This window comes from Leucopleurus acutus, assembly GCF_964270905.1.
Source record: "Leucopleurus acutus genome assembly, chromosome: 2".
Lineage (NCBI taxonomy): Eukaryota > Metazoa > Chordata > Mammalia > Artiodactyla > Delphinidae > Leucopleurus > Leucopleurus acutus.
In genome coordinates, this window is record NC_139143.1 from 150964611 (window position 1) to 150982536 (window position 17926).

Below are 17926 nucleotides of genomic sequence, written 5' to 3' on the forward strand. Positions count from 1 at the left end.
TTCCAGGGCTGGAAGGACCCAAAGGAGGATCTGCACTGCAGGCTTTGAGGTTTCTGGGGGTTGGACATAGAGGTTTCACACACTCCCACTACCTTCCTTCTTACACTCCCTTTGTAACAACTTTCCAATTTAAAAAAAATCAAACACATATTTTTAGTGAGATAATTTTGAGTCCATCTGTAGAAAAAAAAAAAAAAATCAATCTTTGCCACTAAGGAATAGCGATACCGAGGCCTGAAGGAAGGGGGAGCCCTGTGGCCCTTTCTGTGCCAAAGCCAAGAAGTTTGGCAGGTAAAGTTTCTCAGACACCAGTCTGCTATATGCCAAATTGAAACCACTGGGAATGATTTATGAAACATAAAAATCTTCTGTATTTCCCTTCGAGGTACACTTATTTACCGACAGCGTTTTTCTTAGAAACAGAATGGTTATTCTTGGCCTGTTTGTGTGTTTCAGATTTTTCAGTTAAGAGAAAAGATATATTTAAGTAATAAAACTTATAAACTTTAAGAGATCATGCAACATCTATTTCAGTAAAATATGTTGTTGCTTGAATTCTCAGGCTGGGCAGAAAGTTTGAATCAGAAGTCATATGGCTCAGGCATGTTTTATTTAGCCAACATGATGTTTTAAAATTTTTAGAATAAGTTACTAACATTTTAAAATGGGGAGATTTCACAAATAAATCTGGTTTCTGGCATCTTATTTTAATAATCTGGCAATATTGGGCCTCATTCCCACAAGGCAACAATCAGTTGGAGCTGAGTAGAGGCTCTTTTCAACACTTACAATCTTTCTGGCGCCTAAAAGCATCTGAATTTGCACCCAGTGGGACTGTTAAAGTGAGGACTCAAGTTCAGTGACCAGCAAACACCAAGTTTTACCATTCACAATCTAACAACAGCATACTTCAACTTAACCATTTTCCTGGTAAAAATATTCATCTGTGAAAATGTGACTCCTCAAACACTGAATGCAGTTTCTGTAAAGGAAGAACCACAAGACAACTTTTCCAGTCTTCCAGCCTGCTGTATTTAGCAAACACTTCTGAGCATTTGCCAGAAGCTAGGTGGTTTAATCTATTAATATACAACCAAGCTTCCTGTGGCTGATGCTGAATGAAGTTATGGGTTTCAGGTAAAGCATATTCTCACTAGGAAAACCAAGCCGAAAACCCTCATCCAAGGTCCTCTTTTGCACTTACTGTACTGTCATAGCAGAAATGCTATGAAAGGAAGACTCCTTGTTTATTTTGTTAGAACTAGACAAAAGAGTGCTTTCCACAGAGGGCAAGTCCTTTGCAAGCTCTCTCTCCTCCACAGCCTGAATGCTGGGAGCCCAGCCTACTTCCAGGTTGTTGGACAGGGCAGGTGAAAGGGGTGAACTAGAGCCAGGCTGCTGAATGAAGGTGGCCTGTTGTCCTCCCTCACATATTAGAATGCTACCTATTACAGTATAAAAGCAGCGCCGGTCACAGGATACCAAACATATAATTCGCAAAACTGCCGTTTGCAAAACATTTTCATCTGAATGTTCATCTTAGGTGCTTTTATTTTTAAATTTTTATGCCAGGATGGTTTCCTAGTTGTTGCTATTTCCTGCTGGGCTTCATTAATTAGCCTCTGTCACCTTTACCTCTGGCTGCAGTCTGGCTATGAGTTCTGTCTCCTTTATTCCTACCTGCAGCTTGAGTTAGTCCATCAAAAACATGTATGTGAGGGAGTTCCCTGGTGGTCCAGTGGTTAGGACTCAGTGCTTTTACTGCCGTGGCCCAGGTTCAGTCCCTGATGGGGGAACTAAGATCCCGCAAGCCGAGTGGCGTGGCCAAAAACAAACAAAAAATGTATGTGAAGGTGAAAATGCTGGGTGTCTGACACCACCATATCCTTGTGCAGAGGCCTCTGAAGGTGAAAATTCTGTCATGGGCTTCTCATTGCATCTTGAGCCGTTTCTGGTCACTGCTTCTCTAACACTGCAGACCTTTCCAGCACATCTGCCCTGGAGAGGCACCTGATCAGGTGAGGAGAGTCTTGGCCTAGGAATAAGGAGACCTGAATTCTAGTCCTTGTTTTGCTACTGCCTTTCAGAGTGACCTTGGGAAAGTCATGGACCCTCTAAAAATTAGTAATTTGGACTAGATTAAGGCTCTTTGCTGCTGTCAACAGTTCTGATTCTGTCTGGTCAAGTCTGTTTCTGGGCTTTCATCTCCAAAAAGAGGCAACAGATATATAACTTCCTACCTTTTGTCAAAGCCTTGTGCCACCAGGCTGCTTACCAGAAGTGATGATAGCCTTCCTCCCAGGACACCCAGAGAGCAAATAATCCTCATTTGGGGAAAGTCTGAATCCTGTGCCACACAGAGGAACTCAGTTGTTAGGAAGCAGCAACTGTGTAACATGCTCTGAATAGGCTCTTGGCAACAGAAAGGCTACCTCTGCCTCTCACTGGTCCCAGGCCTTGGACTGGCAGGGTAGCTTCCAGCACTGTGCTGGTCCCTATCAGCTCTCCCATATGTTGGCAGGATTCCCTATTCCTTATCTCTCAAGTCAGAATGGGAGTGTTTCCAAGACAGCTGTCGTCATTCACAGCAAAAAAAGCCACGACCTGACAGCAAAGCCAGGACCCTAAAAGGCCAACGCCAACCAAACACTAGGCTGAGGTCCAGGTGGGAGATTCCCAGCAACTGAAGGGAGCATCAGGAGGATTTTAAAAAGCCCCAGCCTGCTGAGTGCTGCAATCATTCGATGAGGGAATAAAATCCAAAGACACTTTTCTCTGGAGTTACTCCCAAGTTTATCTCTTCTAAGATGATAGAGAGTGGACAACAGTCTTCTTCTCTGCTTCAAATTTAAAGCCCAACAGTGTGCCTTTTTAACAGTTTTCTTATGTCCTTAGCACCATCACACTAATTCAGTAATAAGTGACAGGTGCCTGGATTCTGAAAACCAAGCAGCAAATGGGAACTTCTCACCCTCGCCCTCAGTTGCGGCTTTCCAAGGTTGGAAAGTGCCTTTCTTCTTGGGTTAGCACAGCTCTGTGGAAATCTGGTACAAAGTTCATCACTGTCCAACAGGGTAAGTCAGTCCACAAACAAGGAGCCTCATTTAGGGATCTGAAAAATCCATTTCGAAGTAAGCAATCTATGAGTTGCTTCTACTGTCTAGTCAGCTCTCAAGTGACAAAATATAATAGAGCCCTTACTTTGGTAAGACATGCAATTACAGAAGGTCACTATGGACTTCTAAAAGCTGACGTTCAAGTTTAATCAGACACATCACAGCTAACACCTCACAGATGACTGGATAGGATGGTTTTGTTTTTCTTCATGTCCTGAACAAACACTTCATAACACCAGATACCATATGCCCTCGGTGGAATAATACTAGCTAATATTAAGTGCTATTTACCAGTTGTGATTCTAAGTACTTTACATTTGAAGTGGAGCTATTATTGCCATTTTACAGATGAGAAAACTGAGACATAGGTTAAATAACTTGCCTTAAGACCACACAGCTATTATGCATCAGAAATATTTGAAGTCAGGCAGCTGAACTCTAAAGCTCATGCTTTCCTGAACTGCTGGTCAAGCTTTCAAATTATCAGCTTAAAGTCGGATCTGACTTACATTGACTCTTGGGCCACTGTTAAGTATGGAAAAGGTACTGGCTGGTAACTCAAACACTAGAAATCCCTGGCGTGGAGCACATGGAGCATATGCCTGTGTGGCACGGTTCCCCTGTGGCACTTGGCATCATGAGGTAGGGACAGGGTCTATCTTGGACAAAGGCAATCCTTAAGCAACTATATTGCTCATAAAATCATCAGGATGTTGAAGGAAAAGGCATGATCTAATCCCCAGCTGGAGAGGTAGAGTTCCAGTCAGCTACTCCAGAGATGGGTACTGAACAGATGCAGAGGCTCAGGCCTGGACTGAGGCTTGAGTCCAAACCATATGCTAGAAGAGGTTTGGTGTAAGGCAATAAGAGGTAGGAACACTGACAAACTAGGAAGCATACGATGCTGAAGGCACTCTTAGAATTTTAAGTTTAAGCACCTAAGAGTGCTGGCTGGCCAAACATATCACACCTGTGGGTCAAAGTGGTCCATGGGCCAGAAATCTGTCACCCTTGGGCTAAAGGTGACTTTCAGACAACTATCTATGGAAAAGAGGTGGTGAGCAAATTCATAAAAGCCTGATTTACTAAAAATAGCAACTTTAAATTATATTAATTACATGGGATAATAGTGGATAAAAGTACAGACTGAATTCAAATTATTCTGCTTTGAGAATCAGTTTACTCTTCTATAAAATGGGGCCAATGCCAACTGCTTCACAGGACTGCTGAGAATAAAAAGAAATCAACTAAGCAAATAGCCTCGCACAGTCCTTAGTATATTAAGAAGGTAAATGTATTGGCCCACACATACTGTGGGAAGGCAGTGGTGAGTTTGGCCTAGGGGATGACTGAATCACTGGCTCTAGTGCATCCATCAGGCCTTCTCCATCTCTTGGCTTTGCTCTTGTGTTAGATTTATTCTCTTGGACTGACTTCTCTGTGTGGCAGTTCAGACCTTACGTCCTTACAGCTCTGTGACAAGAAAAGGGCTCCTTTTCCTACCTCCAGTATGAAAAATCCCCAGATAAGGACTCTGATTAGTCTGACTTGGCTTGAATGTCCATCCCTTAGGCCAGTGGTTCCCCAGATCAGCATTAGATATCAGGGAATTTGTTGGAAATGCAAATTATCAGCCCCCCCTCCCCCTGATGCAGGGGTGAGGCCAAACCACCTGAACAAGTCCTCCAAGTGGATCTGATGCACACTGAAGCCTGAGAACCACTGCCTTGGAAAGGGAGTGAGGTACTACAATGGGTCTATCTTGGATTACATGCTCGGTTGGGAGTTATTACTAAAAAAGATGGGGTACTGGGCAGACAAAAACATGTATCCAATATGTCCTTTCTTTCAAAAGTTGACATACAGGAACTATGACCTGCCAACATTCTCAGGTGAAGGGGAGGATGAGGGCAGTACTGGTTAGAGACAAGGCTTATTAGAAAGCTGCCCATTCAGGAAGAGCTTTGCCTTTGTCCTTCTCCTTGCAACCCTCAGCGATCTTTATAAGGCCCCAATTCTCCATGGGAACCTCCTTGATGGTGGCTCCCACTCCATCAGAAATGCTCAGATTCCTTAGGGCTTCTCTTCCTCCCTGCTTTCTCCTTCCCTTCACTTAATAAATATCTGTTGAGCACCTAAATGTTCTGCTCTCATGAAAGTAAACAAATTAGAGCCATGGAGTAAATAAACAGGGGCTGTTGGTCCAGAGGGTAAGAAACCAGCCATCAAACAATCTGGGGAAGTGAACTACAGGATGGAACTACAAAAGATCTGAGACAGGAAAGAGCTTGCCATTTTAGAAAGCACACAAAAAAGTCTAGAAAGCAGAGTACTATGAAAGGAGAGAGGCAGAAAGTCTGCTGTCTCCATTAAGAAGCTTGGATTTTATTCTCCACACAATGGGAAGCAATTAAAAGTTCTACGCAGATGAAAGACATCATCCAGTTTACTCAAAACTATTTTAACTGCTGTGTGAAGAATGTACTATACAGGGTTAAACATGGAAGCTGGGAGGCCAGTGCCATGCCAAAGGCCAACAGCACCAATTGCTTCTGCTTCATGAGAATTGCCATTAAAATACCTCCTCTTCCCTGCACCAGCTACCACACTTACGGGGAAAAAAAACTTTCAATATGCTGCTAAGTGATAATCAGGCTCTAAGAGTCAATGTGAGTTGGCATTTCTTGTTCTTTACTCTTCATGAGAAATCAGCAACCCAGTTTATCAAAAATCCAAACCCATAAACATGATCTCTTACTTCAAAGGTATCTTCAATGCCATTAACGCAAAGTTTCAGAAATAAATAATCCTGAGAACAAGGCTTGCAAAAATGACCAACCTGACAACGCCATTAGCACCCATCTCACTACTGAAAAGAAGAATGGTTATTATTCCTCATATCAAAATAACATCATGGACAGTGATTGTCAAGGGCCATGAGGACAAATGGTTTGTGAAAAACAACTTCCCTTCACTGCATACCCTAAAATTGTAGCCATTAACTTACCTGTCTGCTTGAGTTCAGCTACCGTCATGGAAAGAAGATCATTATTCTGCACTAGCTCAAAGCCAAAGACAGGCTGTGATCCTGGAATTGGCAGAATGTAGCTTATCCCCATACCTCTGGTATGGATAGTGCTGGAAGCCAATCTGATAGCACAGTCCAGGCTTCCCAATTCACACAACACCTAAGACTTGCTTTTGGATCCTGAATGACTAGATTAACTATTATATGGCCCCCCAGAGAAAAGCTGGGCCCATCACTTGCTTAGCCAACCACATCTTCTCATAAGCATTCATCACTATGACCAGACTCTTGGAGTAAACCCTCAGTTACCTTTTTCAACTTCATTTTCTCCGCAAGAAGAAATCTAGTCGATAAGCACTGCTGTTACACACTGATAAGAATGTATTCAAAGTAAACAGGCACTGCTCATCCTTTGATCACAATCAGTTTTAAATGCCTAAAATCTGTACCTTATTGATAATGCTGCTTCATTCATACGCAGAGAAAACCAAACTTGCTGTGGAAAGCATCCAAAGATGACTAAATCTTCCAGTGGACAGTTAGTTTTCTCAAAAAACAAAAATGTAAAAGAAAGTTAGTATCTCTTAAAGTTTCCATAAAAAATGTATGAAATGGTAGATGGTTTCAGTCTATCAGTAACATTAATTAGATGGATCCAGTTATTATCCTGGGCTAATGACCATTGCTTAGCGTGATAAGGCAAACAAGAACAATGTGAACAATTAAGATGTGCAGATAAATCCAAACCCCTTTTGTAAAATTTTACTGAAGCCTCTAACAAAAATTTTATGGATCAGGAAATGGGCTGTAAAGGGATTCATCTGGATTTTCATCCATGCTAAAGAGCAAGGAAACAGCCAAAGGATAAATGGAAAAGCAAAGTCTGGATACTTGTATCAGGACAATCAATAGCTGAATAAATAATCACCCAGCACTGCTGTTTTTAGAACCAGAGGCTCTCAGAAAAAGGATTACAAAGTATATTTAAATTAATATTCCCCAGATACATGTGCCTCATCCATTTACTAACTTCTATATGTCATTTTAATATAAACGTTAATGTGTTACAATGTAACTCTTAGGAGCTTAAAAAAAAAGATGTTATTTTTCTCTAGTTAAAAACAGTACTTTATGTGAAGAGAGAACTAACAAATAGTCCAGCTAACTTTCTCTAAATATATAAAATGAACTTACTACATCTTTCAAACCACTCAGAAAAAGTAGTTTTAAGGTGTTTTATATAATGTAATCAAGCATTTACAGTTACTCCTCCCATTAAACCCTTATGTTTCACTTGAATTACTACAAACTAAAGTCCTCTCTAAATCTGAATTATGAGCATTAAACCACTCACTGCCTGGCCATAAGCAAACACCTATTCTGACAATACAGAACTGAGAAAAAATTCTTTCAGAGACCACTTCTTGGTAGCTCTTAGGTAAATCACCTAACAGTGGGTCAATCAGTAATGACATAAAATGCAAAGATGGAAATTTTCATAGTTGGACATTTTTACTCCACACTTTTTAATTTAATAATGGCAAAATACTTAGAAAGTGGGACCAAGGGGGAAGAAATTATAAGGAATTCACCTATGTTCTCAAAAGGAATAATATAATGCAGTGAGAATAAGACTGCATAGGACGCTGATGGCTCTCATTCCCATGCCTCACATGATGGGGACATCTGAACCAGGCCTGTGTCTTAGGGAAGTCTAGTTGAGTGTAAGACTAGAACAGGGGAGCTAGATAGGGTAGAGAAGGAGGGGTTACAAACTATCTTCACTAACTTTTTCCATACCCAGTAAAAGAATAGATGATCTTTAAATTCAGGTGGGTAAATTTAGTATTACTTCAGGAGATACTAACCAAAATCCACCTTTTCTCATGTCCACCAATTTCAAAATTAAAGGCTTAAAAAATTAGCTGATTAGCTCTGATGCGTTTAACATGCAAGTGTCATCAGCTGACTCTGAGAAACTGACTGCTAGCCAATGCCTTAGTAAGCAAACATGGCCACCAATTGCCTACATTTCCGAACTATGCCAAAGAAACTTACCTTCTTTCCTGTTTGCCATTTTCAGTCTCAGGACCATAGGCAGTTCTGCTTTGGACTCCTTTATTGTTATTCCTTTTTTAAAATGCATGCTTCCTTAAGAAGGAGCTTTGTTCACAGAAAATGTTACCTCAATGCTCACTATATTCTGTTTTATATTACACAGACAACCGAAAGTAGTTGGAGAGTCTTCTAATACCTGAGATGTCTTATAAAGAACACTCATAGCATTTAAAAGGTTTGTGTGAACCAAACTACAAGTATCTGAAAGTATTTCAATTTGTTCGGCTTACATTTAAAAGAGTAAGATTCTTTTATTTTTTCCTGGTCAGGCTTTCCAGACATCTCAAATCCTACAGCCAAGCCTGAACATATCTTGCCCAAATCCAAATATGTTGTACCTATTATTTGGCTTAAGAAAATTTAGAAGCTATCAAGCTTCTAAATTTATGATTAGATGGTATTAAATGCCAAGCCATAAAAAATACTTCCCCAAAAGTATATATACCTAGAAATTTTTAAGTAATTAAATTTATACATGTGTGTTTTAAAGAAAGGATTAGAATATTCTTATGTAATCAATTCTAACTTTAGCCCTTTACAACTGTATTATAACTTTATTTAACTTGGTAAAAGCCAAAACTGATGGTTCTTAACATGGTATGTGGAGATCAAAATTAAAGAATACAAAATACCTTAAAAAAAAAAAAGCATTCAGCTCAATCCTGGTTCCTTCAATATTACTGCCAAACTTCTGTGAAAGAAGCCTTGTAATAAAGACTAACAGCAACATAGAAGATGATTAAAAAAAAAAGTTCATTTACCAATTTTAACAATCTAGAAAAAAAGAAAGTGACTATAATACTTGATGACAGACATCATGTTTAAGTAGAAAACACAAAGATAAAAAAAGTAATACCGCTGAAAATATTGCACAACTTCAGGTGTTTCCTCCAAATTTGCTTTATGTAATTGGATATAAATTAATGAACAAAAACTTAAGCAAGATACATGTAACAATTTAACAGAACTTGATAATCTAATTTCTTTCAATTTTTCTCGAACTCATCATGGGGCTCATAAGAAAATTAACCAACATGGATACTGCTACAGTTGAATGTCAAATCTTTAAGTGCTTATGACATACTAAATTCTTCTATAATGCAATTATGAAGAACCCTTCAAGAGACTTGTGTTTTGTATGTAGAAAAGTGTTAAAGTCAAATATTCAACTCAATATAAAATAAAAAGAAACATTTCTGATTTGTTGGGTTGAGATTGCTTCTCCTTTTGCTAATGATTTTTTAGCTGTAATATCACTGAGTTGTACAAATATGTCACCTTCGAGTACATAAAGAAAAATAAACACATGCTAAATGGATAAAACATTACAACTACATCTTTACTAGACCATCTCTACCTCTAACACTTCAGAAGCTTAGAGATTCAGTGTTCTTATATTAACTGCAAGAAAAAGATAAAAGAGAAATTCCTTCTTTTTTGAGATCACAACTATGAAGTCATGTGGTTATACAAATTCTGCATTTGTGTGCAAAACATGAAACACATTTATCTTAATTCTCCCTGCTTAGAATTGTCAGTCAACTAGCAGGACTGTCCTTCCAACAGAAACAGAGATGTGTTTTTATATAACTTCAGTAACCTCAGCACTACAATAAGAAGAGATGCAGTATCCTTTTGCTATGTTCAAGACAACAGGGAAGGAGGTCACAGGAAAGAATAAATCAAAATTGTTGCAACTGAGAAACTTTTCTCAGTTTAACCATGGTGCCACTTTCATTTTTACATAAGCATAGTGGCATAATTCAAGCTCAATAAATCAGAATTCTTAATATTTAAAATTTACCTTGACTTTTAATTATCACCATATTAACAACCAAAATAATTAGGTGAAACACATAAGAAAGGGTAATATTAAACCCCACTTTACTAGAGTTGGTTTCTTGACACATTAACTCTTTTTTTATAGAAAAGGGATAGTGCATCTCAGTTTGCTTACAAGCTAGGAGATCACTTTGAATTCTGCATTTCCTAACTGCAAACAGATATAGCACTTATAACAGGTTATAAATAAACTGGTTTTCAAGCATAGAGCCAGCCCCAACGATAATAATACACTATTTAAAAAGACCTAAGGCAATGAATTCCATTTCCAATGGAAAAAAAGAACTGTGCAAACAAGCTTAAAACTACTTTTTTTTGTGCCAGTGTTATAAAATGTAGCTTTTAATAAAACCTTGACCCAAATGCCAGCAACTTGAGAAAAGAATTTGGGTGGGGGGGGAAGAAGAAAGTTATTTCATTTAGGAAAAACAACCACTATCTTTTTCCTAATCTTCAACAGACACAATTTAAACATATACAGCTGCTGTATAACACTTTACACAATTCCTATGTACTGGAGCAATAACAAGATCTAAATACAATTATATTTTTGAACACTGGGTCAAGGCTTTACATAAAAATACCTTCCTACTTTTCCCCCTAAGTTTCTAAAATATCACATACTTTTTTCCCCCAACATCTGCAGCCATTCAGGAATTCCTGCAGCCATGCAGGAATTTTTAGGAAACTTGTGCATGATCTTAATTCCTAATCCCTGGCTCTTTGGGCTCAGTGACAAAAGATCAAAACCACCAAAAATGATGGTTCACTTGAAGTCAGATGAGAGACCCTGGCTCAATTAGTCTCGTAGGATGAAAGCAGTGCTGCATCAACTGGCTCCATGCAGGAGGGGCACGTGAAGGATCTCATCAACCAGTCATCTATACAGTCCAGGTGATAGATGTGCATGCACGGCAGAAATCGAATTGGGTCCCCATAAACAAAGTCCATCATACAGATCACACACCTGTTGAGGGTGAGGGAGAGAAATAAGAAAGCATTTTTAGAGAAGTGATCCATCTAGAATACTCTTTAAAATCCCCATTACAAAGACAGTGTTAATACGAACAGATGAAAATGTCTTGCCTGTCATCCTACCACCTAAGCATCCAGATTGAATTTTTTCTTAATAAGTGTTATACAGCCACAATCTCTTATTTCAATCACCTGGGAATTTGAAGAGTTTGAGAGCAATCAACAGGGCAAAGAGAAAGGTATCACATAGGGCTCAAGTCCACTGCTAGAATTTTACTTGTAAAACAGCTATTACAGAAGAAACCTTAAGAAGAATATGAAGCTTTAGTACGTAGGAAACCATGTTAATTTTATTTGAACTGCTTTTTTAGTGTAAGCCCATATAGTTTTCACTTTAATAAGTGTATGTAAATACAGACCACTAATTTCAGCCTACTTACTGGGCTGCTACAGGCTAAAGTTCTCTTCAACAACCCCAGTTTCAAGCTCACTGCACTCTTCTACAGGTTCAAGAAGCAACCCAATTCGGCAGTCAATATTCTAGATAGGTTATAATCTTAAGTACTAGCCCTAAATGGTGCTACAGCTCAAACAGCCAAACACAACATAGTAAATTACTTTATGTCTGTGTTGGTAACGACCATTCTCAACCTAAAAGGAGAATGGCTGTCCTCATTAGGGATTCTCAGACAATAATGAGCTCTGAGGACAAAATCTCCCTTATATTTAACTCATCAGGCTTAGTACAATTATTCTACAAGTTAAGAAATGGATAAGATTTTCCTCATATCACTAAAACCCTTAGCAAACCATTTTAATGGCTACATAACCTACCAAAGTATTCCTCTACTGTTATTTTTCACTAAATAAAACTATGGTGACTATCTTTATGCATAAAACTCTAGGGATTGAAGTGAGGCACATATTTTAGGATAAATCTCTAGAATTAACTGTTTCAAAGGATTTCGATCTAAAGGTCCTTGACATCCTGCCAAATGACTTTCCCAACTGATTAGGCCACCAGCAATGCTGGTACTAGTTCACAGTTATTACACAGGTAAATCATTTTTAACTGACATTAACTGTCATCCAAATGGACAGAGGCAACATATAAAATGGTCAGAATTCACACCATCATTTATTTCTTAGCTATTTTTATATGAAAATTCTTCTTAATTGCTACATCTAAACATTTCCTTGTAAGAAATGATTAAACATCTGACTTCCAAAATGCAGGAGAGTATTTTTAAAAATCAGATCTCTGAAGATAGATCTTTGAAATATGTATAAATTAAAACTTACTCCCGGATCTTTTTTTCTGATCCATCTCTTCCAGGGTCATAAACTCCTTTAGGCAGATGCTGTATAAGGCCTATTCTTTGAGCTATCCTAATTTGTTCCTCTTCAGTCAGCTGAGTTGCTAGGCGAGTCTGGCTAGGTGTTGGATGATAGACCGGAACTGGAACTTGTTCCTAAATTTTTTTTAATGGAGAAAAGAATTATTTTTTAAAAATTTGTTTTCTGGGGTAGTGTTTTCCTTTTGTTTCTTCCTTTTTTGGCTGGGGGAGGGGGCCTTGGGGAGAAGGAGACTGGACAAGTATGCAGTAGCATGAGATTCTTTTTTACCCTGCCTTAACTTTAGCATATCTGACCTATGTTTAAAGGATACTGAAACACAGCTTTACAGAAAAACTGGAATGGAATGTTACTTCAAGTATTTCTACAGGAAAACCATATAACACAGACATATTCATTCCTGATACACAAAAAGATAAATCAATGTAACCAATTAATTAACCAAATGGGCGGTATTCAATATTCTGTAGGCCACAATGGAGTTCTGTGGCCTCAGTATATCATTATTTACATTAGAATTGGCCACTGTAGATTCCTCTTATTTGCAAACTTATTCTTTCTTTCCATACAGACAACAATCTTAAAATTAATTTATTATTTATTTGGAAAGACTGGACATTATTGCAATAAACTTCTGTAAAATTTCTTTTAGGCTTTTGGATACATATTTAGATATGATAATCCAGTGAGCCAAATAAGGCCACCTTCCTTCCAAATGGAATACATATCCAAGGACTCAACCAACCATGGATCATGCAGTACTGCAGTATGTATTTGTTGAAAAAAAAAAATCTGTATATAAGTGGACCCGTGCAGTCCAAACCTGTGTTGTTCAAGGGTCAACTGTATTGCTTTTATTTCCTACTCACATTTATGAGATAATTTTATTCACACTCTATACAGTCTTTCAACAGATACTTGAGTATCTATTATGTGCTAGGTGATGGGGAGTGCAGAGTAAACAAAATAAAGTTCCTAGATTGATGGAGAATGCTACTTTAGGTAAGATACTCAGAAAAAATCTCTCTGATGAGACATTTGGGAAGAGACCTCAATGAATACGAGGGAAACAGTGCATCTCTGACCTAATGATTTCATTGTGGCTAAAACCATTTTTGAGCCACCTAATATGGTGTTTCAGACAACATCTCTACTGTATAAACTGAGCCATAACACTTTCAATCCATGTATGATGTTTTCATGGGAAAATTTACGTTAAATCACAACTACCTTATTCACATTACATTAGAAAATGTTATTTTCATTCATCCTGTAGGATCACTCATGATTTCTACAATTTAAGCACTCATTTACAATGACAGCCAACATTTGCAAGTATGAGATTATGCCTCCAGGAATAATTGCTAAATTTGTGTTAAGCTTTAAAAAAAAAAAATTCTGTGAAATAACCTCCATAAGCATTCAGAACTAGCATCAGTTGAAGCTGTTTTGAGCCAATGGCTTCTGGGGTTCAAAATAAAATAATTAAGAATGTACCCATAATTAGAGACTTCATAAGGACTCAAGTATAAATACCCTTTTCAAAGAGAAATTTTAGGGGAAAGTCTCAGATACATATAAAGTAGGCTCAAATACTGAAATATCTAATTCAAGGAAAAAGGCACTTCACTACAATGTCTCTTAAAGATACCATATGTACCTTTAAATTAGCCTTATTCTTATAAACCCCTTTTCTGACAGTAGTTATTATTGAGTTTCTTATCAAAGGCAGTTCAACTTAAGACTTTAAATATTTCTTTTCTCTGAGATTCAGAACAAATCTGTAATTAAAGATCTCAAAACACAGTAAATCCTTTATCAAATAATTAAGATTACATTCTCTGGTAAAATGTCAGTAGTTCAAAGTTTCATGTTTTATGAATTTCCACATAAAATCATTAATGGTTACTTTCATACTTCTAGCTCATGATTTAGGAAATAATAACCAAGCATGTGAGTGCTTATCAGACCTATATTCTTCATCCAAATATTTATTTAGTTCATATTACATGCAAAGAAGATTTATTATTAAGTATGGTTCTTGGATCCAGATAACCTTGGGTTAAAGTCACTTCTCTGCCACTTAACAGAGTGACCGTGTTGAAGTGATTTAACCTATCTGGGTTACCCTACCTTATATGGTTGCTATAAGACTTAAATGAGAAAGATGGTGAACCTTGGAATGGCAGGAACTCAATAAATGGTAGCTATTATAACTATTAACACTGCATTCGAAGAGCTATGTTTATTACTGCAGTCCAATTAGCTGTTTCGTATGTTTCATGCTTGTCCATCTTACTGGCTTTGTTCTTGCTATCCCCTCTAGTATCCCCTGCAGGTCCCTTGGTCCAAATCCTACCTCGTCTAGCAGCTTGTTGACCTAAAGCTTTCCCCAATCCTCCTCCCTACCACCCAATATTGACAGACTCTGCCTCTAGCCTCAGCTTAATTACATAGGTGTCTACCTATAAAAGAATTAGGACGATTATACAGAATACAGTAAAGCTTTCACAAGTGCAGTCATCAAGTGAGAAGAGACTGTCAATTCTTCTAGCTTTCAAAGAGGAAGTGAAGTACAAAACTGACTGCATTTCAGGACTTCCCTGGTGGTGCAGTGGTTAAGAATCCGCCTGCCAATGCAGGGGACATGGGTTCGAGCTCTGGTCTGGGAAGATCCCACATGCCGCGGAGCAACTAAGCCCATGCGCCACAACTACTGAGCCTGTGCTCTAGAGCCTGAGAGCCACAACTACTGAGCCCGTGTGCCACAACTACTGAAGCCCGCACACCTAGAGCCCATGCTCCGCAACAAGAGAAGCCACTGCAATTAGAAGCCCGTGCACCGCAACGAAGAGTAGCCCCCGCTCACTGCAACTAGAGATAGCCCGTGCACAGTGACAAAGACCCAATGCAGCCAAAAATTAATTAACTAATTAAAAACTGCATTTCTTTAGCACAGTATGAAAACTTTCTTTCAGCCCTATATATCTACACCACTGTGACTACAGGCAATTTTTTGCTTTATAAAAAGTTATTTTTTTAACCAATATTTCCTTTTAAACAAGTCTGTATATATACAAAAAATTTCAGTTTGTAGGTCAAACTCAGAGAATCTTTTATGCACTAGAAAAATAACTTTGCTGACCAGGCTTTATAGTGCATATAAAAGTTACATGACCCTTCTGTTGTTAAAGATCATAAAAATGGCTGTTTCACCTCTGGTTTAGAAATTCTCCTCTTTAAGGTTTTATACCTAGCAGGCTAACTTTCGATGCAGAAAAGTTTCATAGTTCAGAGTCAAAAAGGCTGTCCCTGCTCTGCTACTTATCAATCATAAAACCTTGACCAAGTTATTTACTTAACCTCTATTAGACTCAGTTTCTCTATGTGTAAAGTACCAGGACTAGTGTAAGAATTAAAAGAGACTTGTAACTGCTGTCCCGGTACAGCATGAGACACACATACAAAAGCTCATTAAATAAATGTTAGCTAAATAAATGTTAGCTACTACAATATTATTCTGTCTCTACTAGTATGTGACTATAGAAAAGCACTGCAACGTTTAAGAAATGGACTGAATTTTCAATTTTGTATGTCAATTATAACTCAGTAAAGCTGAAATAAAACAATTTTTTTTTAAAAAGAAGAAATGGACTAGACTATGACAGAGGTAAGTAAAACTGGTCAAAAAGAATCTTAGAAATTCACTTAAGAACAACTCTCTCATTTTATAGGCCCAAGCTTACCTACAGTCACAAAATTACTGACAATGTTGGAATTAGAATTCTGGTCTCCCTTTTAAGCTGGTAATTTCCACTACATCATGCTTGGTTGCTGGATAGGAAGGAGATTCTCCAAGTAAAATGATTTGGACTTTGTCCATTTATATTATACTGAAATGACATTTTAAGAAAGCCATCAAAATAAAGAATTTCTAATAAAGTTATAAAGATTTTTCATCTGCAATAAAGGTTTCATAATTTCAGCAACTTCTAAAATTTAAGAATTTCAAAGAACATCAAATCCATTTTGAAACTGCCCTGTAAAATATACTCTATTGCTGATAGAAAAATAGAATCCCACACCCCCACTCCAGCTGGGGTACCTTCGCAGAATCCTAGGAATCAATAGAACACCATTTTTAAAACACTGCTATTTATGAATATGGGATTTTCAGTCTGAAAAATTAAATTATAAGATTTGAGTCTCTGATACTTCCTGTAGTAAGTTATTCTAACCCTCTGCTTTCTCTCAACATCAAATGACTCTGGTTTGCAGACTTGAAGCTAACTACTATTGCCCCTGGCTTTGGTCCTATCTTTCTGGCTTGTCTCTGAATACAAGAAACTCTTCAGCCTCTGTTGTAACCCCTGCCAGCTCAGATTTTCAACCCTTGAATTATGATTTCCAGTCTAGACTACCTTTCATTATTCTCAGTCCCAGACCAACTGACCAGTCTTGATGAGCTGCCATCCACATCAAGATATGACTCATACGGAAGTCAGTGAAACAATTAGTGTAAGACTGTGGGTAATGAGGTACTCCTTAATCCTTGAACATACCTACTACAAACAAAAAGACCTATACTACAAACAAAAAGACTTTAACTGTCTCTAAGCACGTGCTTTTTAAGAGGCTAGATTTCTTTGGTCTTGTGGTTCACATATGGGTACAGAGAACACAGAAAGCAGAACAGAAAAGGAAAGCTCTACCTTACAAAGAAGCATATTAATAGATAGAAAAACAAAACGCCTATCTCTTATTCACATTATGGATGTATTTTCCTCTTTGGTATTTTTGTTAAACGAAAGAAACCCTCTAGATATTTTAAGTGATTCACCATTCTAATTTCAGTTTATATGCAACTTTTCAGAAACCCTCTATAGGGAAGAAAATGACTAAGAGCTCCTGATATTTTAAAGATAGCCTCACCCTTCTTACCACACACACCTAGTTTTAAGTCCCATCATACTTATTAAAAATGACCTTAAGTATGAATTACTATTTAGTAACTAGAGATCCAATGGTATTTTCTAGGTGGCCAAATGTAAACTTGTTTCTCCTGTCAGCTAGAAGACACTGAATGGAAGATTGAATGGGGATATAAAAACAGCACTGTTTAAAAGATCTGGACTCTGGGACAGTTCTCAACATTCCCTAACTAATGGCTCACTGTGCCTAAACTCTTTGTGTGAACAGTGCGATTTATGCTGAACACCTGCTTTCCCTCTGGGAGTCTAGAATTTTGGTATATGTTAGGCAGTGGCTCAGTACTTTGGGCTTCCCTGGTAGATAACACTTCAAACATGTTGGCACAATTCAGTGCTGGAGAATTAAGCACATTCCGTGTGACTCCACTAGGAGAGAACTCTTAGAAGCCTGTGCCTTTCCTATGGACCTTTGCATCTTTTCCCTTTACCAATTTTGATTTGCGATCTTTTGCAGTAATAAATCATAGCTGTGATTACAATTATATGCTAAGAACTATGAG

At 38.0% G+C, this 17926-nt stretch overlaps 1 protein-coding gene across 1 annotated transcript in view; it reads right to left on the minus strand.

Moving 5' to 3' along the window:
* Nucleotides 1–8653: 8653 nt before the first annotated feature.
* RNF11 (ring finger protein 11) overlaps nt 8654–17926 on the minus strand; it is a 38794-nt gene continuing 29521 nt past the window's right edge. Inside the window, exons 2-3 of the mRNA XM_082834113.1 lie at nt 12382–12551; nt 8654–11071 (exon numbers count right to left, since the gene is read on the minus strand). Of these exons, the coding sequence (XP_082690239.1) occupies nt 10900–11071; nt 12382–12551 (342 nt within the window). The 3' untranslated portion in view covers nt 8654–10899. The remainder of the gene's footprint in view (nt 11072–12381; nt 12552–17926) is intronic.